This window comes from Palaemon carinicauda, chromosome 17 (assembly GCF_036898095.1).
Source record: "Palaemon carinicauda isolate YSFRI2023 chromosome 17, ASM3689809v2, whole genome shotgun sequence".
Classification (NCBI taxonomy): Eukaryota; Metazoa; Arthropoda; class Malacostraca; order Decapoda; family Palaemonidae; genus Palaemon; species Palaemon carinicauda.
The window spans coordinates 68,465,583-68,491,944 of NC_090741.1; the positions used below are offsets into that span (position 1 = coordinate 68,465,583).

Sequence of the window (26,362 nt, forward strand, 5' to 3'; positions counted from 1 at the left end):
TATGCTCCACACCATCTACTTTACTTTTTTGGAAGTTTCCTCACAATCAAAATATATATTAGATTCCTGTCAATCAAAACATGACGATAGATAAACTGTATTCACCTTTGACACCTTCTCGCGATGCCTTTCTTCCAGTCTCTGTTCTGCTCGGCGGAAAGCATCATGTTCTTCATGTGGATCAAAGCGGCTGAAATATTCATCACGTGTGCCAACCTCCTGTAACCATCATTTCAAAAATAGTTTAGGGAAAATTTTGTCACAGATGAGTTAGATTCTTTTAACACAAACTTTATAACTTAAAAGCTTTTCTTAAATTTCTTTTGGACAGCATTTAGGGAAAAACACCTTGGCATCTATTTCAATTTAGTGAATGCACATTCATTCTAAATTTAGAAGATTTTATAGTCAATCTAAGGTTACCTTTTTAGACTTATCATTCTTTTTTTTCCAGGGAAAACAGCAAAAAATCAAAGATGTTAGATAACAATGCAGCAGGTGAGCAAATTTCAAGAAAATCTGCAGTATGGAATATATATTGTGTACTATAGGAATCTCTTATTAACTAGCGGCTATATAATGAAATCTTCCAAATGTGCCATAAAGTGAATGTGATTTATTCCCAACAGACTAGATTTGTTTCAAGATTTTGACAATTCCTGTCTATGAAGAGTCTACAGTTATGATGATGATTTTTATAACTACAAAGTTGCGTTTTTTTCATATTTTATACTGTAGCTAAAACATGACAAAACAAATACTGTAGTCTGACTCTCATGAGCATGAAAAATTTAGTTTTGCATATAGGTTACTACCTGTGCAACTCCATCTTCTTTTCCAACCTTCACACATTGTTTATAGTCGAGTACCGTAGCAGAATAAATCTAGATACATGGTTCATTATGTATATAAAGTTGTGATACTTATGAAATTCATTTCAAAGAAGAAATTATATACTTTATGCAGTGAAAAGTTCTAGAGTTTACTTAGACCATCCCACTGATATTGAAGCAATTTTCCTATACTGTAATTTAGATTTATTTGTTTAAAATTGCAAATGCAGCCAACAATGTAGCAAGTATCATCAATTCTCAAATTTATAGACATACAGTAAGTAGAGTAGCTTGCATACACCCATTTAATCATATGCACTACATCATTCAAAAATGCAGATGGAAGAATATCTTCATTTAAAGGCCAAGCAAGTCAAGCGCATCAAACAAATTCTCTCGAAGATGCAGATAGAAGACCGTTTTCATTCACATGTATAAAATTATTAACTGAACCAAAGTTTATTCCTTAGAAATTAATGAAAGAACTTTCTCCTTTCAGCACGGCAGAAGATACTGAGTAAGGTTTGACTAAAAGTGGCAATGATAGGAACTGTGATTCCTGAAAAGTCTCATTCTCTGTTACCTCTCTCTATATTCTCCCAATGTAAAAGTGCAGAATGAAACAGTCTGAAACTGCTGATGAACGGTACTTCAGGAATCTCTTCCAGTATTGGTAATTAAAAGAGGTCAGGATATCAATCCTGTTGCAGCCACAGACAAACAGACATCTCTATCCTGGAGGCTCTGAATCTTACCAAACCCTACCTGATCACATTGTACAGACCTAAGGCATAAACATCATAACTGTTCCCCCAAAAAGCAAGTAACAACTTTCACACAGCTGAGTTCAGCTGTACTAAGCAATACTTAGTTAAAAACAAAACTGTTGCAAGCAATAGCAGACAACAAGGGTGCACAGTAAGAACAGGCAGCACAGCTAGTAACATGGCCATACTTGGAAAGATAGAAGCTGTAGAAATTGCTAGAGGTAAGAGAGAAGAAATCCAGCAGACACCACAGAAGAAGGTAAAAGCATCATCAAGTGTATATAAAATCATCTAACATTGGGGAAATCTGAAGAACACAAGGTCATCAATAAGAGCAGCAGGAGACATTACCAGAGCAACCATCGGCAGGAGCGGAAAAGTGGAGGTAATAAGCAAAGATAACAATGGAGGAATCAACATCACAGCAAAAGTGACAACAAGACCAGAAGCATAAAAAGCACAGTGATAAAGCAATGACCTGGTAAAATTTACCAGACACCAAGGTAAAGATAGTCTGCGGCTGAAAAAAGGTAGAATCTAACATCAGTAATGAAGACACTTTAGCATCAGAAGCTTCAATACAAGAAGCTGTATTAAAACTGGGGCAAAACAATGAAGGAGCCATACAGCTAGCAATGTAGGAATTGAGTGAGCAAGTGAAAAGTCAAGCAAGTGCGAGGGTTACTTGATTGACGGTGCAAAAGATGAATATCCAGATCAGGGATAAAATATTTAAGACTGCAAATTAACATGAGAGACATGTTTCCAAAAATTTTTCAAGGTTTTGCCAATCAACAAATTCTTTTTAAAATTAATGATGAGAGAAAATGGCAGGATAAGCACAGTTACAATAAACAAATAAAAAACTAGCTAGAATACTAGCAATATTATTACTAGTAATAAAAATGGAAGAAAACAATTGGGCACCAATGAAGAATTTAAAAGAATCAATCACCAAAAAAAAAAATTAAAATGATAGTGAAATATCCAAAGTGATGATGCCAATCTGGGAACGATCTCGCCACGGTATTTGCGGTCATGACACGTGATGAAATAAGAGGATCGGCTACTAACTACTGATGGGTCAATGGTACACATACAGTACATGAACAATCACTCCTAGCTATTCCACTTCCTCTTCACACGCTAAGAATTAGCATGTCTAGTGAGGGAACCAAAGATTGGAATTTTGGGCTCAATATGAAGGATAGCTTTGCTAAGAACTAGATTTTCATTATCTTAAAATATGATTTGTTCATATTTAACATCACAGACTGATGTACGTGTATTACAGTATACACATTTATGGCCTACTAACGCCTTAGTTTACTTTATTTTAACCAATATGAGCAATCTGCGAGCTTATAAAATTTCAAAAATATTTCATCTAATTATTGATAAACTTGTGATTAAGCATTGCTATAAACATAAAATAAGGAAATTTGGGGATAAATCTATGTACAACACAAAGTGCTGGCCAAATGTCATAACATGATAGGAAGCAACTTGAGATTATTAGCAATTACCTGAGATGTTGTAGTTGTTGGAACCTTAGGTGAGGGTGTAGTAGATGCAGACTGGTGTACCCTATGGTCCATCTGGGGCAGCGCAACTGGCTCCTCTACTTCCATAGGGTGAGCCTTTCCATGTCCTTTGTAGTTCTTGGGGCAGCAGACAAATTCAACACCAGAGAAGACATCAATGCCACAAGGTAAGAGCATGGCGAAAGATTTTAGTGTCATTCTGCGGGCACCGCAGGCACGGTCCGCGGTGGTATTCCATCGGTCAAACTCCCAGCATCTAGACTGGTTGTGGATATGGTCGAACAAACATCCTTCAGGTACAAGAAGAGCATCGGACTGGAATGATCCTTCTGAAAAAAAGGTAGATGGATCACACAAACATCTTTAGCAAATTGAATCTTGAAAAATAAACTATTCACTCTACCTCTAGTGAATACAAAATAAAATACATACGTGCGTAAAAGCAACCTCTATGAAATATATAATTGAATGTAGTAATAACTAAAATAGTAAGGCCACTATACTAGAATGCTTTTCAGATATTAACTGAGACTGTAATTGAATGAACAAAAAAATTGTTTTTATAGGAAGAAACTGAATTTGGGGGAGAGTTTGGACACACAAACCAACATGGATTGTAAAGGCTACAGGATAACATACTTTCTATTTAAACAATTATTATAAAACATATGCTTTAAAACCAAGTTTTCTTTTACTACTAACAAGTAGCAAGCACCATATCCAAACCTTGTTACTTCATCTACAGAAGCAAAATTTTAATTCTCTTAGTCACTAAATGTAAAGTCAAGAATATATGAACTACATACAGAAATAATACCAAAATCCAATTGTACTCACAAGGACATGCAATGCCTTAAAAACTTGTATTCAACAATTATGTTGTCTAAAAAATAGACTGGGATTCAATTTAAATATATTGCATTCTAGTTTACAAATTCATATTTCCCTTCCAGTACCTGGTACTTTACAAATGTTCAAGTATATACTCCCCTCATACTTTTAAGAAAGATGATAATCTTTGAGCAATCATAACCAAAATCCAATTGTACTCACAAGGACATGCAATGCCTTAAAAACTTGTATTCAACAATTATGTTGTCTAAAAAATAGACTGGGATTCAATTTAAATATATTGCATTCTAGTTTACAAATTCATATTTCCCTTCCAGTACCTGGTACTTTACAAATGTTCAAGTATATACTCCCCTCATACTTTTAAGAAAGATGATAATCTTTGAGCAATCATAACCAAAATCCAATTGTACTCACAAGGACATGCAATGCCTTAAAAACTTGTATTCAACAATTATGTTGTCTAAAAAATAGACTGGGATTCAATTTAAATATATTGCATTCTAGTTTACAAATTCATATTTCCCTTCCAGTACCTGGTACTTTACAAATGTTCAAGTATATACTCCCCTCATACTTTTAAGAAAGATGATAATCTTTGAGCAATCATAACCAAAATCCAATTGTACTCACAAGGACATGCAATGCCTTAAAAACTTGTATTCAACAATTATGTTGTCTAAAAAATAGACTGGGATTCAATTTAAATATATTGCATTCTAGTTTACAAATTCATATTTCCCTTCCAGTACCTGGTACTTTACAAATGTTCAAGTATATACTCCCCTCATACTTTTAAGAAAGATGATAATCTTTGAGCAATCATACACCATGTGCTATATTTTAATATTTTGAAAAATGCCAGCCTTGAAAGAACTGTGGTAGGGTACTTTTTTCTCAATTATTTGAATAAAACAATTACAATACTATTTGGAGGGCAATATATAAATCCTGATTCTGCATATGGATAATTCTGTCAAAAGCTATCAACATTCAACTGTGCTATAAAATCTTTAAACTTGATCGTGTACTGTTAAAAGATTAAACAGTTAACTATCTGTGCACCATTTTCTCATACTTTAAAACTACATCTTCTATACATTATTCCCCAAGATATGACTCACTAAAGACCCAATAACTTTCTAAATAAGGTCAACAGGTTAGAAAATAAGATGGAAGAAAGGAAGCTAAAATGGAGTTATAGTAAAAGGCAAAAAAGTCAGGCCCTCATCACATGAAAAATATAAACTACAATTTCATAATGTAGTAAACCATACTCACCAAGACATCTGTAAGGTTTGACCCAGGCAGAGGTTTTGCATTTTACGTGACCCACGCGGCAAAAGTTGGGCACCCTGTAGTAATGCGATGACTCAACAATGTTGGTAATATCGCGCTCTGGATAAACCTGCAAGTGAGAATTGACATGTCAGACTGGCGGGTTTAAAACATTAAACAGCAAAAAAAAAAAAAAAAAAATTGTAAAACAGTAAGTCACTGTTTTAATATTGCATTTAGACATTTCTAAAAGATTCTCTTTTCATAACATTTATATAGAAAGATGGTGGTTAGAAATAAGGTTGGGACTTCGTCTTAAATAAGTACTCTTAATAATTAGATGTTTTTGTTTGTGCTTATCTAAGAACTTCTGTAACTTTTGTTCTGCTACAAATGTTCCATATAAGGTGAGGCAATTGTAACAGAACAGAAAAGTACTTAAACATGGACACTTACATATCAAAAGAGCAGCCTTACTTAAGACAATCAAAAAGTGTCATTCTTCCTCAGGAGGGGAAAGGGTGAAGAGTCAAAAGTTAGGTTTCTGTTTCCATAGCTCCCCTTCAAAGCATTAGCACTGGGGTCACCTTACACACAAAGAATCCAATTAACACTACACTGACTACAGAGAAACACTTGTAAAACACTTCAGCCTCTTCTCCCATCCAATTTCTTTGTCATTAGTATTCTCTCATAAATTCAGTACCACACATACAAGGTCCTCAATGCATAAGGCTTGCTTTTTGTCACTTATTATTCTGGGTTAAATGCAGATATGATTAACATACTTCTAATGATACAGGAAAAGATATTGTAACAACTTTTATAATGAAATGATTATATAAAGACAAAATTACAACAAAAACAATTTTTTCCACCACATGATTACACATACAGTTTACAGATTCAGAATGCAGTCAGTTCAGTTAATTCCATTGATGCTTGACTTAAAATATATCTATAACAAAATTTACTTAAAAAAATTGTGTAAATATACATTCATCGTTCATAAAACTGTAAATATAGATTGATCTTTCAATGACATAAAATTACCTCATACTCCCTATGTAATTACAGTAATTCTCATTGACAACTCATTAGCTGAACATCAATAACTTTAAAACATCACAAGGAACTTCCACAAGAATCCCATAAACAATTGTAACATGTAGCACAGTACTGTACGTAACTATCGTAATTATTACTCCATACTAGTAAAGTTAATTTCTAATTTTTGATAGGTTATTAAATAGGATTTCTCAAAAGAACTGTACATTTTATTACTGTAGTTTAATAATCTCAATTTAAAAGTTGTCCATTAACATGATTGCTTTATTTGTACCAGTCAAAGACTTTCATCAATAGAGTTGGCCTACAAAAGCTGTCTAAAATGGATTTGTTCCCAAAGGAAGCGACACACTTAAGTAGGAAAAAAAGAATTTAACGAGAAGGGAAAAGGTCATGACTACTTAAAAACAAAAAAAGTGTATAGTATCCTGCACCAAGTAATGCCTCAAATGAATAGAGAAGCAACAAGGTTTTTAAAATAAAATAAAATTATTTCCAAAGTTGCCTTCAAACAGCAATAGATTTATGGTATCCCATTCAATAAAAAGTGCCAACTTAAATAATAATGAAAACTTTCAATGTCATGGGACAGGTAATCTCCCACAAGCATAATATGACCTGATAGGTCAGTGGAGGAAAGTTAATAACCACAAAAATACAAGACAATGGACTAATTTTGATAAATTGAAGTCGTGACTTTTAACCTAATATATCACATTAACTTAAGGAGAATGGAAATTAATATCATTAAAAAATAAGTTTGGAAATTATTATATTTTAACTTTTGTAAAAACCTTCTCTTTGGGTAATATGCTGAATCCTATTCTACCCAGGAGGAGGGATAGTGTCACTATCATAATACTCTCCTTGATATTAACACTCGTAAAAATACAGATTGTAAAGGAAAATCGTATCAAGTACTTTCTCATCTCTAAACTTAACTATTCCATACAATTCATGGCAATGCATAAACACATTCAATTGTCTTTCACTAAATGTTTTCTAAATATTGTTAACGTTTTCCTGAACAAAGGTAAAAATTAAATTAAATACCCTTGTACTAAGATAAACTGTGATACTATTGTTATAACTAAATACTATAACTTTTATCTAAAAATAAATAATCTAAATGAAAAATATAATCAAGTCAATACATCCCCTGCCCAACCTATTATTATTACTATTATTACTTGCTAGACTACAACCCTATTTGGAAAAGCAGGATGCCATAAGCCCAGTGGCTCCAACAGGGAAAATAGCCCAGTGAGGAAAGGAAACTTAAGGAAAAATAAAATATTTCAAGAAGAGTAATATTAAAATAAATATCTCCTACATAAACTATAAAAATTTTAACAAAACAAGAGGAAGAGAAATAAGATAAAATCGTGTGCCCGAGTGTACTCACAAGCAAGAGAACTCTAACCCATGACAGTGGAAGACCATGGTACAGAGGTTATGGCACTACCCAAGACTAGAGAACAATGGTTTGATTTTGGAGTGTCCTTCTCCTAGAAGGACTGCTTACCATACCTAAAGTCTCTTCTACCCTACCAAGAGGAAAGTGACCACTGAACAATTACAGATCAGTAGTTAATCCCTCGGATTTAGAAGAATTGGTTGCTAATCTAAATGTTGTCAGGTGTAAGAAAAGAAGAAAATATGTAATAAATAAGCCAGACTATTCAGTGTGTGTGTAGGCAAAGGGAACATGAACCATAACCAGAGAGAGGGATCCAATGTAGGAGAGAGGGATCCAATGTAGTACTGTCTGGCCAGTCAAAAGACCAAATAACTCTCTAGCGGTAGTATCTCAACGGGTGGCTGGTGCCCAGGCACCAGGCATCCTCCAATTTGTTCCAGCTTCAAATATCAATTAGCAAGAATAAAAGTAAGTTATGCACTTTAGTTCTCCATAAGCTATTGTCAGCAGCTAAATTTATTTGCAAGAAAAAGTAAGAAAAAAAAATTCATCCAAGATTGTTCTGATAACAGATATACCTCAACTGTCACACAGATCATGATAAGCTTACCACCAGTGCCGATAGTTTGTCTGTTGACTTTCTCTTAGAAGTCAAATGTCAGGATGCCATAGAACTTCAAATCAATCAATCAATCAATCTTAGAAGTCAAAATCAACAATCTAGAGAACCTCAAAAACCCTCTGGTTCATAAAATATGATGAGTTTCTCCACACCTAGCTTAAACAAGTGAGGGTTTGTATGCAGTACGTGCAATACACGAAACGTTGATTTTTCAAGTAGATCTTGTCGAAATGGTAATAATTAGCACTGCACTGCTGACAGTAGTGTTCACAAAGAAAACCAATTTCATTGGGACCAAAAGGGTGCTAGGAAAGTAGTCTTTTAACTTTGGAGTTTCCCTGAATTAGTTAACTGTCCAAATCATTGCTATAGTTAGGACGCCACAAATCTAGGCCCTCATAATCTTACTACATTACATCCAGCCCCCATGTCATAGAGTCGAGTATCAGAGAGCAGAAGACCTCTACCTTACGGTTAAATCTTGTTGAAAATGCAACCATAATTAGCTTATCCTATCAATTTCAAAATTTTTCACACACTAAGGGCTGGTTAATCTATTTGTTTAGAAAAAACAAATTCTTCCTGCTCAGTTGATTAGGTTAAATGTTCAACTTGTATAAAACAGTATTGCAACAGCCTTTTTTTCACTTTTCTTTTCACCACTGAAGTGGTTTTTCTATTAGAAACATACTCAACTTTGTACCTTTTTGCTTTCAAATAAATACTAGGGATGTGGTTTTCTCTAAAGGAAACTCACTTCCCCTTGCCTAGTACGTTCTATTCTATCTGAGAGTTCTGTACAATGCTTGTATCTCTAGACAGTTTACATGAATGAATGACCCCTAATGGTTCTGCTGACCATCCATTGTTGCACTTCAATTTAGGTTTGACTTGTCAAGGGGAAAAAATCTGGAATCATCACATTCAAGCAGATATCCCTTATTAGATGGGAAGTTATCCAGCCACTGAACCAAATATCATACAGGGAAATGGACTTATCAAAGCCTTTTCCAGGTTTAAAGTTTTAGAGCAAAATATGGAACAGCAAATATGCAAAAGTTCTCATGAGAAGACATCTCAAAGAAATACTTTTCCCGAGATGCTACAGAGTCCAGTAGTCTCATTTCTGAATGAACTGCCGGCGGATTGTTTAGAAAACTTATGTAATGACTGTATATTGTCTTCTCTATTGAAAAATCCCAAAGAGAAAGATGCTATACTCATTTCTTCAATTACTAAATATCCCCAAAACAATCCAGAAAATTCAAGTGTTTCTGAGACCAGAGCAGAATCGCCTTTGAAGGATTTCATCACTAACCAATCATCTGGAAAGGAGAATCTAAATGACTGAAATATGTAGCAATATTAGCACTGGGATCATCATTCTTATAATTACTAGGAGGGGGATACTCTAGCCAAAATAAAGGCAAGTGATTTAGTAAACCTTTTTCCCAAGTATATATCTGAAGAACATCCTCAGCTGGGATGTAGAAACAAGCATATGTTAAAACATCCAATTTTCTTCTTCTGTTACTTGATAGGACAAACTGAGAATTCCATAAAAAAAAATACCAAAATTAAAATTTCTTCAGTCTCAATACATCAAAAACTTCATTCCATCCAACTAAACTTGACAAATGTTAAAAAATGTCACTTCCTCTTTTACCTTCTGCAGCAACTCCTGAACATCCTGGAACTTTATAAGGCTGTTGATATATCATAACTCAGTAAATGAGTCTGAAAATTTGATAGGAGAGGAACTATGAGAAAAGAGATGTGATACCCTTCTCTTATTAATGACATTAACTCAAGAGTCTGGATACAGACATTCCCAGATGTGCTTCGACCTATCTTCCCTTAACAGGGATCTGATATTGCCAACAGTCCTTAGTTTTGTCTCTTAGGATCAAAAGTTCTTTGTTGAACTGAGAAATGGAGAATCTATAAAAACGTAAAGGAGATCTGGAAGACACTCTTCATCAGACTGGAGAGGGTCCCAGACAATTGTGTGTGTGAATTATACGTAGGATCACATGTTACAGAAGGAAAATAAATAGATCTTATGGCATGAAAGCAATATCCATAAGATATTTGCTCCATAATTCTAATGACCTTATGCCACTTGATGGTCTGTATTAAGGTTCTGACAAAAAGTCCCAATGCAAAAGGACTGATACAAGAGGCAAATGCTCTGTGAAATAAATCTCCTGCCTTTTTAAATGTAACTGTGAAGCTTTCAGAAAGTCTTCATTACTCCATCCAACTTATTTGTTACTTTTGAAAATGGAATTTGTTTTAAGTAGTAAGCACTTGCCGAGACACACCGGAATATAATGGAGTTGAAACCTTATCTCTTCTTTCCAGATACAGCCTACAAGCATTATCTTCCAGTAAATACATACAAAGGAGTATCTTCCAATTAACTACTCTTATCCTCTGCACCTGAATAGGAATCACCTAAAGAAACATTATTCATGTCCATATCAGGGCCAACAAGGTCATTTTTAGAACTTTTGCTTTTATATAAGCTTAAATACACTAATAACTGCAGTGGGTGCCAATTATCATATGGCCAGTACCCAACAAGGTAGTAATTCCTACACATGGCTTATGTAATCCAAATTGCCTTTGTTCCTTGCCATGACAGTTATTAACAACAGACTTGTTGACTTTGGAACGTCTGCCTGGAGATTTGGGTGCTAAATATAGAACTTAATTTGATTCCCTTTCCTAGAACTAAGGGGGAAATAGATGAAAGTGGGGGATGCTTAACAGCCTCAGATGTCAAGTCCAATTTGAAATAGCCATCCCTTATTTAACATATATAGGGCAACCTTCACATCCTTACAAATAGGACATGAAGTATCCTATTTGAAAAGCCCCTGCCTGGCAATCTTCTGGACTTGGGTTCGAGACCCCCCCCCCCCCCTCAAGCTCAATTGTTTCCTGTTGTGTCTGCAACCTAACAATTCTTGTGAGCTAAATAAAGGGGGGTAGGGGGTTGGGGAAGCTTAGAGGTCTACTGTACTTGCCAAGTCATCAGCAGCCATAGCCTGACGGGCCCCCTTGGTCATAGCTTGGATGGAGAGGGGGTTGGTCATTGATCATATGTACATATGGTCAGTCTCCAGGACATTGTCACTGTCCCTTGCCTTTGCCACTCACAAATGACCTTTAAATTCTTAAATGCATTTGTTGGTCTGATCCAGTCTTGAGAAATGGAGCTTTACTAAAGGGCATTTGATTCAGAAAAAAGTCTCAGACATGGAGGTAAAGGATAAGGGTGATAATTACCACTTCCTCTACTAAAAACCCTTTCCTTTGGCCAACCTCTTAGAAAATGTCAGTAAGATCATAGGACAAGCTTTGGAGTTGAAGGATATAGGTGATAATTGCCACTTCCTCTACTAAAAACCCTTTCCTTTGACCAACCTCTTAAAAAATGTCAGTAAGATCATAGGACAAGCTTTGGAGGTGAAGGATATAGGTGATAATTGCCACTTCCTCTACTAAAATCCCTTTCCTTTGGCCAACCTCTTACAAAATGTTAGTAAGATCATAGGACAAGCTTTGGAGGTGAAGGATATGGGTGATAATTGCCACTTCCTCTACTAAAAACCCTTTCCTTTGGCCAACCTCTTAGAAAATGTCAGTAAGATCATAGGACAAGCTTTGGAGTTGAAGGATATAAGTGATAATTGCCACTTCCTCTACTAAAAACCCTTTCCTTTGACCAACCTCTTAGAAAATGTCCGTAAGATCATAGGACAAGCTTTGGAGGTGAAGGATATAGGTGATAATTGCCACTTCCTCTACTAAAATCCCTCTCCTTTGGCCAACCTCTTACAAAATGTTAGTAAGATCATAGGACAAGCTTCTGTATATCTTACCCCATCTAGAACAAACGAATCCGATATCATAATGGAAGACCCGAAACTCCGCAGTAGTACAATCAAAGAGAGGAGTGGAAAATGTATCTCTGGTTGAATTTATTCACATCTGCTCTCGATTGAAACAACTAGATTAATTCACTTTCAATTACGTTAAAATCAGAATTAGTGACATGAGACAAGGAACACTTCAGGACTTACTGTATCAGGAGAAATTAGGCTAGTAACTTTTATACCTATCTTCTACCGATACAGCCACAGAAGTTTCAGAAACATAATTGTTAAAGACTGTAAAACTTTTGAATTGAAAACTAAACACTTCTGGCCAGGAAGATTGTCTACACTATTCAAAATAGACATAATTACATTATTGACCACAAGATCAACAACATCCATCACGAAAGACATTTCATCAACAACACCAGAAGATGATGTTATCAAAATAAGACTGAAGAGATTCAATAGTTTAACCATATGACCTTCTATTTACACTTTGAAGAACTTTTATTCAGCCTATAATGAGAGAGAGCAACATGAGAAAGTAAACGCATTCCCAAATTTAATCTGAAATGCGCTATTCATCTGTGTTTTTTTTTAGTCAGTTTTCAACTTACCTATCCATACATGGAAGGATAGTTAGTTTTACTAACCCATGTAGGCAGTAGGTTGGCCAGGCTACCAGCCACCCATTGAGATACTACCACTAGAGTTACTGGGTCCTTTGACTAGTCAGGCAGTACTACATTGTATCCCTCTCTGTGGTGATGGCAATTTTTTCCTTTGACTACCCATACACTGAATAGTCCCGCCTATTCTTTCCACGTTCTCCTCTGTCCTCATACACTTGACAACACTTGAGATTTCCAAACAATTCTTAGCTCATGGGGTTAATTAATTCACAGTAATTGTTCAGTGGCTACTTTCCTCTTGGTAAGGGTAGAAGAGACCCTTTGGCTAAGGTAAGCAACTCTTCTGGGAGAAGGACACTCAGAAATTAAACCATTGTTCTCTAGTCTTGGGTAGTGCCATAGCCTCTGCACCATGGTCAACAGTCTTGGGATTGAGTTCTTTTGCTTGAGGATACACTCAGGCACACTTTTCTATCTTATTTCTCTTCCTGTTGGTTTTTGAAGCTTTTAGATTTTGTATAATCATTTGTTTATTTCCTTATATCCTTCCCTCACTGGGCTATTTTTCCCTGTTAGAGCCCTTGGGTTTATAAAATCCAGCTTTTCTAACTAAGGTTGTAAGCTTAGCTAATAATAATAATAATAATAATAATAATAATAATAATAATGATAATAATAATAATAATAATAATAATAAGAGGGTACAATTAATAGCATATTACTTGAAGGCAAGATTTTGGAAATAAAACTCAATTGGATAATTATACCCAATGGAAAACTTTACCAGTCAAGATAACAAGAGCCAATAGAAGGTTAAAGCTTTCATTACCAGTATTACATAACAAAGGCAATACTATTTCACATATCATTTGTAGAACATTCAAGTGATGTGGTCTTTTACTCTCTTTAGCATCAAGAGTGGATTTGTGCTAAGTGTCTGGAGGTAAACTGAGGTTTAAGGACATTTCATGAGGTAATATTATGTTGGATTATTTGGCTCTGTACGATACCACTTCAGTCCCCCCCCCCCCCCTCTAATTTTCAATTGCTTTCTTTCACACAGGCCTTCTAACGCAAAGTTCCCATAACAAATTTTCATATCACTAACTAAATAAACCCAGAATCTGAGTTGCATATAAATTTCTAGAAGCCTAATGAACCTAGATTAAAAATTTGCATGGTTTCATCACCATACAACATAAAACTAGAACATTTACCTAAACTTTTAGATAAACTTTAACATGAACAATTTATGACAAGGGTTAAATAAATCTCTTACATTTTCAGAAGGCCTGTTAAAACAAGTTGACTACGAGTAAAGGAAATCAGAATGAAGAAATTCATTGAAGTGTATAAAGAATAAGAAAAATTTGGCAATTATAAAAATTATAAAGTAGGCTACCGGCAGAAAGCAAGAACCCTGATACAAATTGCAGTTCTTGGAGCCATCTTTTTAAAAGTATATATAAGCTTACAAGTGAGGCTTAACAGTTTGAAGGCTGTCATGAATGGCAGAAGCATGAGACAGTGACAATGCCATGAGACTGCCCATATATACAGTACATATGATAAGCACCCAAGCTAGGACCAGAAAGGGCCAGGCAATTAGTGCTAATAACTCAGCAGGTAGACCTATAAGCTCCCCAAAATACCCAGTCCTTTGCTCACAAGGATGCTGAAGTTGCAAATGTTACAAGAGCCTATTGAGCTTGAGCAGGACTCTAACCCCAGTCTGGCAGATTGCCAGGCAGGAAAGTTTCCAATAGGCCACCACAACCCTAGCAGTAAATTACCGGGACCTGGGAGGCCATTCAGCATCCCTGCGCAACTGGAAAAAGGTGGAAGGAAGCAAGCTGGAACCGAGATTTAGTTGAAGGCTATAAAGTGAATATAGCTACGAGCCAAGGTGACGCTGCAAATACCCTTAGGTAATTCCTAACATGCATCATGAGGTGCACTAAAGATAAATCCCCTATGGGGTAATATATGATATAGGCTGGAAATCAAATCCACAGAATGATTTCCAACATTACACAGGTTTCTAATATGTCTGCTAAAACATTACGGGAAGAGAGCTCACATATACAGAAAGAGCATAAAGTAGATAACAGTATATGAAAAAAATGGTCAAGAAAGATAAAATAAAAACACAGCTTTTGTAAGCATCATTAAGTAATATGTACAAAACCACTGGTTCAAAAACAGAATACTTTGGAATGGAAAAAAAAACAGTGAATGAAACTCTATACTGACATCAAAATAGATTAGAATATTTAAAATGATTTAACAAGACCAGGAGTTAAAAGATTCATATTACCAATGGGCTGATTTAACAATCTGGTCATTTGGAAAATTATACTAGAAAAAACTCTTAAGCTGGAAAGCAATAGGGTAAAGTGTTTAAAATGAATAAAAGAAACTCGAGAGAAAGAAATGAAAAAACAAATGAAAAGGGGCAAGAACAGAGACAGCTATGAAGATATATAGTTTATATCCCAAGCCCTAAACAGAAAAAGTGTAATTTCAACTCCCTATGCCATCTATTTTCCTTCTATCATAAAACTGAAAAGGCATAAAAGGACTATGAACTAATAAAAGCATCTGTTATAAAAAAAAAAAAATAACAAATATATATACTGTACAGCACAAAGAAAAAATGTATCTACTATATTTGAAACCTAAATTGGAGGAAACCATATTTCAGCATATTTGTATAGATGCAGTTTCCATCAAGTACAAACAATTCATACATTTATGAATGAGTGCATATACTGTATTCCTATAACTCTTTAACCACAATTACTTTTTTGAAAAAATTAAAACTGAATTTTCCAAAGCTTGGAATACCATACTATGTTCATCTCGGGCACAAGCATAGCGCAGTAATGGATATTGCATTGTTACTGGCACATATAGGTTATCATTACCATCAATTTTTATGATCATACCATTCAGTTTTTGGCAAAGGCAATTTTCATGATCATACCATTCAATTAGGTTTCTGAAGCTATAAAAAGAGAAAAAAAAGGAAAGAGAGAGAGAGAGAGAGAGAGAGAGAGAGAGAGAGAGAGAGAGAGAGAGAGAGAGAGAGAGAGAGAGAGAGAGAGAGAGAGAGAGAGAGAGAGAGAGATACACATACACCACAGTGGTACAGATATCAGCGACGAAAAGTAAAGGCCCGACTTTAATAATATAACAAGATTCAATTCATACAGCCATTATTATGCATCATGAATGATACTTGTTTGAAAGAATGTATGTAGACAATCAGGCTATTATCATTATTATTATTGAAACAGAAGAATCAAGATGAATAATAATAACTTTGAAATAAAACTTACAAACATACTCAACAAAAAAGAATTTGCACAAAGTTTGATCTTTTAAGGTTGCACTTATTTGACTGAGTCGAGAAAGTATTTCAAAATTGGCCACAGGTAGAGTAAAACATCGATAGAATACTGTGCAGTATTGAGCTTAGCTATTGAAAAGGCTTGACTGTTAGAATAAACAACGAATAACTGCCGAGTAACTAAAGCTCATATATATACTAAGGAGAAACTTGTTCAAATAGTCCAGAGAAATAAGTTACTCGTCATGTACCTAGTTTAGTTATAAAGCCAAATGACTGAGAAGGAATATGGATCATATACATTTGACTGTGGTCTGGAATTAAAGGATAATGAAAATAACAACAGCAACAACAACAATAATAATAATAATGTTGATGATGATGATGATGATTATGACCATGATAAAAACTGGAATACCATTTCTACCTCAACACCCGACTATAACTTCATTTCATGTTTATTTTGAAAAGATTCTACTCTAACAGGTATTCTATTCATTGCCATATCCTGTAATATCTATCAAACTTTCCAACCTAACTCACTTTCACTCTTTTCTATTTACTAGGATATTTACAACAAAATGAGATCAACATTAAATTCACTTACAAAAATTCAATAATAAAAAAAAAAAAATTATGATACTCTATATGTATGGAAAAAACTCACTTCAAGAAGAAAATTTCTAAACCACACAGCCATTAACATGAAATAATCAACCACCAATGTGTTACAGAGGGGAAGAAACAAAGGCTAACCCTAACTACCTTCAGTGGGCAGGCCAACAACGAAACAGGATACTGTATTGCAGAGGGGGAGAGAACTACTCTAGTATCAATTACATAGACACGCACTCTCAAAATATAGAAAGGAATGCAGTCAAGCACGATGATTAATGAGAACAGCTCCCAAAATGGCCTCGAGAAAGAAATGATTGGTGATTATTTATAGATTGAAGGATATACATTTTTGATGAATGTATACTTTACGATTTTGGGGGTATACAGGTAATGTATAATCTGATCTAAACACCATTTGTGGTTAACTCAAAACAACGATACTACAAAGATAGTGTATTCCTATTTTCTGGAAAGGTCATCTTAAATGCCATATAGAAACTTAAAAATAAAAAGCATGACCACTAAATATTATACACAACACAAAGCAAAATTTTGGATACTATTTGAAGAAGTTTGCACAGGAAAATTCTAATCTTATTTTCATTACTCAAAAAACAACCGAAATGACCCAGATGCAAAATACTGTATGAATAAAACTAAGATCAAATTTTTCAAAGAAAACTAATCCCAAAAGCAATCACCTACTTCACATACACAGACACAGACACAGAGAGAGAGAGAGAGAGAGAGAGAGAGAGAGAGAGAGAGGAGAGGAGAGAGAGAGAGAGAGAGTCTACTTGAGTCTTCTCTGTTTACAAATAGGAATATTTCAATGTTATCTTTCAAAACAATAGAAGATTTCGGAATGCAAAGTGATTCGTATCCTGTTAAAACTGCATTATTCATATATAGTATTGTACTGTACTCCACAGTATTCACTAAAATAAAAAAAATATGCTATTTGTTTGTGTTCTATGCCATCCACACTTTTATTCTCCATTTCAAACTTTTGTCACTTCATATTCCCTCCGAGCCCTATGTCTAACAGAAACCAATCACCTATCTGCCAGATCGTATGTCAATAAAGCGGCGTCATCGTTCCCAACCAAAACAGGATGAAACTCAATATCGTACTGTCCTCCTATCAGATCCATCCAGGTACTGACTACTTCTCACAACGACTGTCGTCTGGTCTATATCCCTTCCTAACCCATATCCACAAATGATCTGGTTTTCACCTAATACAACGCACACCAAAACAGGACGTAAAGAGATCAAATCTACACCTGCAACACTTTTCTCATAAATTGCTTGTTTTTCATGCTCCTCTCTAGCTTTCATACACTTCATAAAGCTAAAAACACATACAAAACAGTAAAAATCAACCTATTTACTTCAAAAGAGTACTAATTGTTTACATATAACAGTAGAAAAGGATTTTTCAACATTTCGTTGAACTGTACATTATACTTCAGTCATCAATGCCATTACAAATTTTGACAGAACATATCTATCGCCCCTACAATACAATCATTCAATATTTGCAAGTGTATACCCTCGTAAAACAGGAATAAATCAAATTAATAAAGGAGATTATAATGAAAAATATGATGCCTATAGTATGAAGAAAAAAAATGGATGACAGAAGAGGAAAAGAAATACTGTACAGTAAAATAGCAAAAAATCATTAAACAAACTTGCATATCCCCACAATACAGGAAGGGTTGGCTAAATATAATCCATCACATTAGTCATAAAATCATTTACCCACACCACTGCTTTTTAATTCCCGACTCTCACTGCATCGGCCCAGAGGATTAAGCTCTAATCTATTTATTGGGAAATATCACACGAATGTTCAAACAATTTTCGGGAATTACAGAAATTGGAATTTCAGAAAATAACCTTGAACACTTAATATCCTTATACGTGTAACAAATATTGTGTCGCTGATGTCGGTACCCAACAAATGTGGATTTATTTTTTTGCTTATGAACTGCATAAATATTCAACGGCATAACAACACTGATTCTTTGAGAGTAATATCATCATCATTATCATCATCTTCTATGTCTATTGATGAAAAGGGCCTCAAGTAACTTCCCAATCTGATTCATGGTTCTAACATTCCATTTACCAATTTTTAATTTTTCTTTAATATTTATAAACTGGGATATTCTTAGCACCCCCGCTACACATGGGACTGGGGCCCATTCTGTCATTTTCTTTTTCCATAGATTGATTAAATCCATAGAGGATTCAATGGCTAAATTCATCAAAGGATAGCCAGTTCCTTGTGATGCACAGGGCCTATCTAACTCAGGCAAGTGACCCCTGCTGGTCCATACTGATGCTAGTAAGATCATACGCCAGGCATCGAGAGTAGAAGCTGAAGAGTCATCTTGCCTATCGCCTTAAACCCTATCAGTCACCCTGCTGCCTGTGACATCAAGATTTAGGGGGATATTTCCTCCACACCCAAAGTTCTCGTTATTCCACCAGGTTGCTTATCCTCTTATACTTGTACAACCATTGGCAAACATGGATTGCTAAGATACATATAAAAGATATTGCCTATATAATTAATGAAGTAGAAATTAAATCATATACTTTTAGCCAATCAAGTAAAATATCCTCTCAAGGTTGTCAGAACACTTGAAAGAATTAAGCTATTCTCAATAACTTCTGCATTCTACAGGTTATTTCTCAAAATAACCTCAAATTAAAAACCCTACACAAATATCACCCAGTCAATTAATAACAGAAAATAACTCATTGGATGAACAGTCGGTAAAACCAAACAGTACTTTAACTACCACTCTTAGCCACTTTTCTTGAGGCAATCAGCTCACCTTTCTTCATTTTTTATAAAACACTGAACTTTGCCTTACAAATCCCTAATTACTGATGCAAGACTTTCAGACATCTCTCTCTCTCAATGAAACCTGTTGGCTAATTAAGACTATCATTCTCAGGGCTTCAAAACTCTTGCTTTCACTGTGCATGACATAATGCTTGTGACACACCAAAAGAATGCCTCACAGGACTGAGATGTTGCAAAGAAATAAATGCCATTGATCATAGTTCAGAACTACATATCACATAAGGTGGGGTTAATTCTTGAAAGTAGATAAATTAGTAGCAAGTAAAATCTGGATTAGCCAGAAGGTAGATAGAAGAGAGTAATAGGAACCACAGAGGACAAATGAATGACAAATCAAAACAACCTGGGTAAATGGAGGAAAGAAGGGCAGAGCTACTGATCCTCCTCCCAGGACCAGACTATTTCAGGTTAAATCACAGGTGTGTTGGAACACAATGAAGTAGGACTCTCTCCACTGTTAGTTTCTAACTCTGCACAGCAACAAAAGCTACAGATCAAGCAATAGTAATTTTTGATAAAATAATGATGTGGACAGTCTTCTACATACTTTTACAGCCAACAACTGGTAGACTCAGCATGGCCAAGAAGTTCAAATTCAGGTGAAGAACCTCAAACCAACTCGGTTCATTGAAGCATATAGCCAATGAGTTTAATGAAGATTACAAAACCCCTCCCCTGATAAATCAAAGGCAAATGGACAATCCCCATTTCGAAGGTGGATCTAATTGGTGTAAAGATACGAGGCATGAGGTGGCCTTACCAACTTTAAAGATTTTATGAAGGTAAAATACATTGGTAAACCTTATGAGTGGTACCAGATACTATCGCTCTTTAGCAATCTTCCCTAACATGGTGTCCAGTTTGCAATACCATTCAATGCCTGGACTACTACGAATTTTGCTTGGACGAGAAGCACAGGTCATACATAAGATCTGTGTAAGAAAAGATTTATGAATGAAAAATAATGTTATTCCACTACAATTTAGAATCACAGATGATGATACTTTTAGCTACACAATTTAAAAATTTACAGGCTCTACATCAGCCTTTTACTATGTGTGAAACAAGTATGGCCCCCTACATCACACTGGTTGACAGTATTGAGATGAAGCAGCCAGTAAATTGGCACAGCCTGGAAAACACATTCCTCATGGCCTTGTACAATCACCAAATGCAACTACGAGGAGACTACAAATTTCTATCTACCAAACTCAACTCAGAGGAGACTATACAAATATCTACAAAACATTTTCAACCACTAAATTATGCAGTCTTAACTTTCCCTCGGATAAATTTGATGAACTGTTTCACTTGCAAGGTATGGATACAAAGCATAGCCTTAAATCAACGTGGACTATATCCAGTTTTTCCGGAAGAGGCATCTAAAGAGCATTAAATAGCAAAAAAGATATTTAAGAGGTTTGGGAAAAGAGAATTTGCAGGAATTTACCCAATTTCATGATCTAACCTTCATCTGGCAAAAAGCAGAAGTCCAAAGGAATAAAGATTTCTCTCTAAATCATGTCAAGTTATTAAAAAAGGCCATTTTAGGAAAAAGACAGTTTAGTGTAAGGTATACGATGATATTACCATAAAAATAGGAATAGTATAAATATTCTATAGTGAATGGGAGAGCACTTTCCAAATTATTTTACTTTTACACATAGGCTCCATCCTACTTGGGACATTCTAATATTGATCGGGCATAAATGCCACAGTCACAACATCAGTGATGTAACAAAATAAAGAAAGTAATAACCTCCATGGCAACATAAGTGTAAAAAATACTGAAATCCTGATAACATCTTCGTATGATGATTAAGCTTACTGACAAGATGATCAACAAAGTAATGAGATCGTTTGTCAGAAGACGAGACACAGTAGTAGTAGCCTTAGTAAACTGAGTGACCTCTGTCCTGGTCAATCAACAGTTCTCCTTCAAAGAACAACCTTTCCAGTGGCAAGTTCCCGGTAAGACAGGTTTGTAATCTCATATGAACAAATACCCTACATATCAGCTTAAATACTAAGCTAAATGCCTACATATATATGGGAAACCATGGGAGGAGGATTTTGCCTTCTTTCATGGTGATAAATTCACCCAAAATGTAATCAAAATGTGTAGATGGCAACTGGCTAGAGAAAAAAAAACTATAGCAAATCCTTATCATCAAAGGTCTTTTAACATTATTTTTACTCTTTGCAGGGTTAGACTCGAATTGAGTTATCTCGACAGTCCTCTGTTCTGTGCTCTATCTGCCTGAATTTCCACCAGGTCTGGGGTCTTCATCTATCCCCTTTATCTCTGGAGTTACCAGCAGATCGTAGTTCAGCTACTTCCATATTACAGCTTTTCTAAACAATTTTCCCCACACTTTTCTATAATGTAGAAACTGTTTCAAAGAAAATTCAAATTGAGAGAGAGAGAGAGAGAGAGAGAGAGAGAGAGAGAGAGAGAAAACCTACTTGAGTAGAGAGAGAGAGAGAGAGAGAGAGAGAGAGAGAACCTACTTGAGTCAAGAGTGAGAGAACCTACTTGAGTAGAGAGAGAGAGAGAGAGAGAGAGAGAGTGAGAGAGAACCTACTTGAGTAGAGAGAGAGAGAGAGAGAGAGAGAGAGAGAGAGAGAACCTACTTGAGTAGAGAGAGAGAACCTACTTGAGTAGAGAGAGAGAACCTACTTGAGGAGAGAGAGAGAGAGAGAGAGAGAGAGAGAGAGAACCTACTTGAGAGGGGATATTATATATATATATATATATATATATATTATTATTATTATTACTTACTAAGCTACAACCCTAGTTGGAAAAGCAGTATGCTATAAGCCCAGGGGCTCCAACAGGGAAAATAGCTCAGTGCGGAAAGGAAAAAAGGAAAATAAAATATTCTAAGAGTAACAACAATAAATATCTCCTATATAAACTATAAAAACTTTAACAAAACAAGAGGAAGAGAAATAAGATAGGAGAGTGTGCTCGAGTGTACCCTCAAGCAAGAGAACTCTAACCCAAGACAGTGAAAGGCCATGGTACAGAGGCTATGGCACTACCCAAGACTAGAGAACAGTGGTTTGATTTTGGAGTGTCCTTCTCCTAGAAGAGCTGCTTACCATAGCTAAAGAGTCTCTTCTACCCTTACCAAGAGGAAAGTGGCACTGAACAAGTACAGTGCAGTAACCCCTTGGGTGATGAAGAATTGTTTGGTAATCTGTGTTGTCAGGTGTATGAGGATAGAGGAGAATATGTAAAGAATATGCCAGACTATTCAGTGTGTATGTAGGCAAAGGGAAAATGAACCGTAACCAGAGAGGAGGATCCAATGTAGTAATGTCTGGCCATTCAAAAGACCCCATAACTCTCTAGCGGTAGTATCTCTATATATATATATATATTATATATAGAGAGAGAGAGAGAGAGAGAGAGAGAGAGAGAGAGAGAGCGAGCCTACTTGAGGGGGGAGAGATATATATATATAGAGAGAAAACCTACTTGAGGAGAGAGAGAGAGAGAGAGAGAGAGAGAGAGAGAGAACCTACTTGAGTAGAGAGAGAGAACCTACTTGAGGAGAGAGAGAGAACCTAATTGAGGAGAGAGAGAGAGAACCTAATTGAGGAGAGAGAGAGAGAGAGAGAGAGAGAGAGAGAACCTACTTGAGAGGGGATATATATATATATATATATACAATATATATATATATATATATACAATATATATATATATATATATATACAATATATATATATATATATAGAGAGAGAGAGAGAGAGAGAGAGAGAGAGAGAGAACCTACTTGAGGGGGGAGAGATATATATATATATAGAGAAAACCTACTTGAGGAGAGAGAGAGAGAGAGAGAGAGAGAGAGAACCTACTTGAGGGGGGAGAGAGAGAGAGAGAGAGAGAGAGAGAACCTACTTGAGGGGGGAGAGAGAGAGAGAGAGAGAGAGAGAGAACCTACTTGAGGGGGGGAGAGAGAGAGAGAGAACCTAGTGGAAACTTAAATATATTAAGTAAAATGAATAGTTAAACTTAAATTAAAAAAATTCAATTTCAAAAACTAATATTTCCATTAAATCTTCACAAAAACCTCATGAAATATCAAACTTCACATACTGGTAGTGGTATTCAAAGGTAACCATACTGAAAATAAAAGTACTGTTACTTTACCCTCACCACACCAATCTTAAAATATTCCGATGAATCTGTGAAACCACAATATCAACAGAAATTAGTACTATTCAGCCTCCCAAAAGGGAGAATATTTTAAATTCTCATGACTTGCAAATTAGACTATAATTAACTAGCGTCAGCTACTAACATCTACACCGCGAACATTTTATGAATCTTTATTGTTTCATTTCCACCATTACCTGGTATTGCATATTTCAAAAATTTATGCATTTCTTTTCTATAACATTATAGTTTTTATAGGTGTTGGATAATCAATATTTAAGCTATCTCTCCATCACACACAAATTCAATATCTTTTGCTTATCTCCAGAGAAAACATCAAAATTCTTTCACTCTTCCTTCCTCTTTAAAACCCAGAAATTTATGACGCCGTACTTTTGGCGGCTTGCATTTCCATCATAGAAAACAAGAGTTATGTACGGGCAGTCTTTCAACTTCCACGCTACAATATTTCTCTATATTCTTTTGCCTCTCACCTTTCCCCATTTTTACTTTATGAAAGTAATTCTTTTCTTCAAAATGTAAGTATTTGTGCAAAGGTGAGCAAAGAAATTTATAAAAATAAAATTACAAGTTCTTCAAGCAATTCTTGAATAAAGTATGTATAGGAAAATCTGTATTTCTGGTGAAACCATTAAAACACAAAAGAAAAGCAGTTTAACCCCAATAATAAAAAAAATTAAACTTAGTAGAACTGATCTTCACTGGTTCCAAGAGTCCGATCCTCAAATTTTCAATGATCGTGGGAGCATATTGGACTCTGAGCAGTGTGTATACTCTTTTAACATATGACCTTAACATTTTAAACAACTGCCCTGAGAGATCCACAACACTTCCTCATTCACTGTAAATGAGCAAGGAAAGGTCATCTTATAATATTCAATACAGGATACACAATATTATAATAAACAATACATGACACACACACACAATATCTCTTGAACATATTTTGAATGGTTTCATCCTTACAGAATGAAAATACAGTCTCACATCAGTTTCTCTTCTCTCCTTATCTCTCCATACTATCTGTGACCTGCAATGGTATACAGTTTGATAATTTGATGAACAGAGGTAATCTCAATTTTTAGGAATGCACCCAACTGTTCCCTCTCGTCTGGTATGATACTCAAATGAGGTGCCTTTGCATTGCTAGCTAAATCTGTTACCTAAAGTGTTGAGAGAGAGAGAGATTACATCTATCATAATAATGAAAAAGACCGACTCACCTGTTTGCAGTATCGTAGGATATCAACCTTATCCTTCAAGCAGGTAACTTTGGAGTTGCTGTCAGTAACCCATCTACCAGTCTCTGACATGTATTGGGCGTGATACTGCGACCGCCCGATACACATCATTGCCACCTGCGGTTCAAACCTGGGTCCCGCTTCGCCACCTGACACGCCGCTCTGCAACACAAAAGTTGGGAAATTACTAAAGAGAACAAACCGAGTGATGAGATAATTTCAAGTCTAGAATAATACAGGAGATAAATATAAATTCCAAGATACAAACACTTTGATTTATTAATTATAAGCAGGGAGGGTCACCTTCCACTTCTCCAGTACAACACTTCATAGTATTAAATTATTGTATGCTGCTACAAGTTACGATTTTGAAATACTATGTCTATGAATAATTTAAGTAAAGTGTAGTTATAGATTAGCCTTTAAAATCAAAATCGTAGAAATTATAACCACAAAACAAAAGCACTAATAAAAGGCTCAGATACAGATATGTGTATAGTACTCATATGTCCTACGGGTAATGAGAAAGGATACAAGCAAAATTAAAATGTTATGAAACCAGTTAACAAAAATATAAATAAAAAATATCATTATATCACAGAAGACATAACAAAATTTTCAATAGATTCATAATCAAATTCATTAGTTAAACCATCATATTCACCAGATGTAAAACCAGTTAAAGCAAAAATAATAACTCTGGTAAATTAAGTCATTTAAAAAAAAAAAAAATAACTTCCATAAAAAGTAAAGTACTGTAATGCGCACTATATTGCTACTCCTACTAATTACAAAAGTACAGTAGTGCTTAATTTCTGTACAATGCTATTATAAAATCATATATTTTAATTTAAAACTCACAGCCATACCAGATATAGACAAATATGGTTTATCATAAATATACAGTTTAGAAATAATTTTTTAATTAATGTTTTACAAATTTGTAGAGAAACCTCACTCCCGCCACTAATCAAGAATAGCCGACATTTAATCACCTGTGATGAACTTCCACAACAACACGGCAGACCATTCATTGATAAGACATATCATCTTTATGTCAGGGAGTGAAGAGCCAAAAGATCGATTTTTTTTTTCCCAAGTATCAAAGGGTAATAATACTGCATAATTATGACCACAGCCTTCATCGTTCCTTTGTGTCATTTGGTTTTAGA

At 35.2% G+C, this 26,362-nt stretch overlaps 1 protein-coding gene across 3 annotated transcripts in view; it reads right to left on the minus strand.

Annotated features, from left to right (window-relative positions):
- Positions 1-26,362, minus strand: part of Appl (amyloid-beta-like protein) — a 72,967-nt gene that overhangs the window by 16,317 nt on the left and 30,288 nt on the right. For 2 of the 3 annotated variants that reach the window (XM_068391198.1, XM_068391196.1), the window contains 4 exons: positions 25,173-25,352; positions 5,278-5,404; positions 3,127-3,473; positions 106-219 (listed from right to left, as the gene is read on the minus strand). In XM_068391198.1, coding sequence (XP_068247299.1) covers positions 106-219; positions 3,127-3,473; positions 5,278-5,404; positions 25,173-25,352 — 768 coding nt within the window. The remainder of the gene's footprint in view (positions 1-105; positions 220-3,126; positions 3,474-5,277; positions 5,405-25,172; positions 25,353-26,362) is intronic. The other variant, XM_068391197.1, reaches the window with a different exon arrangement.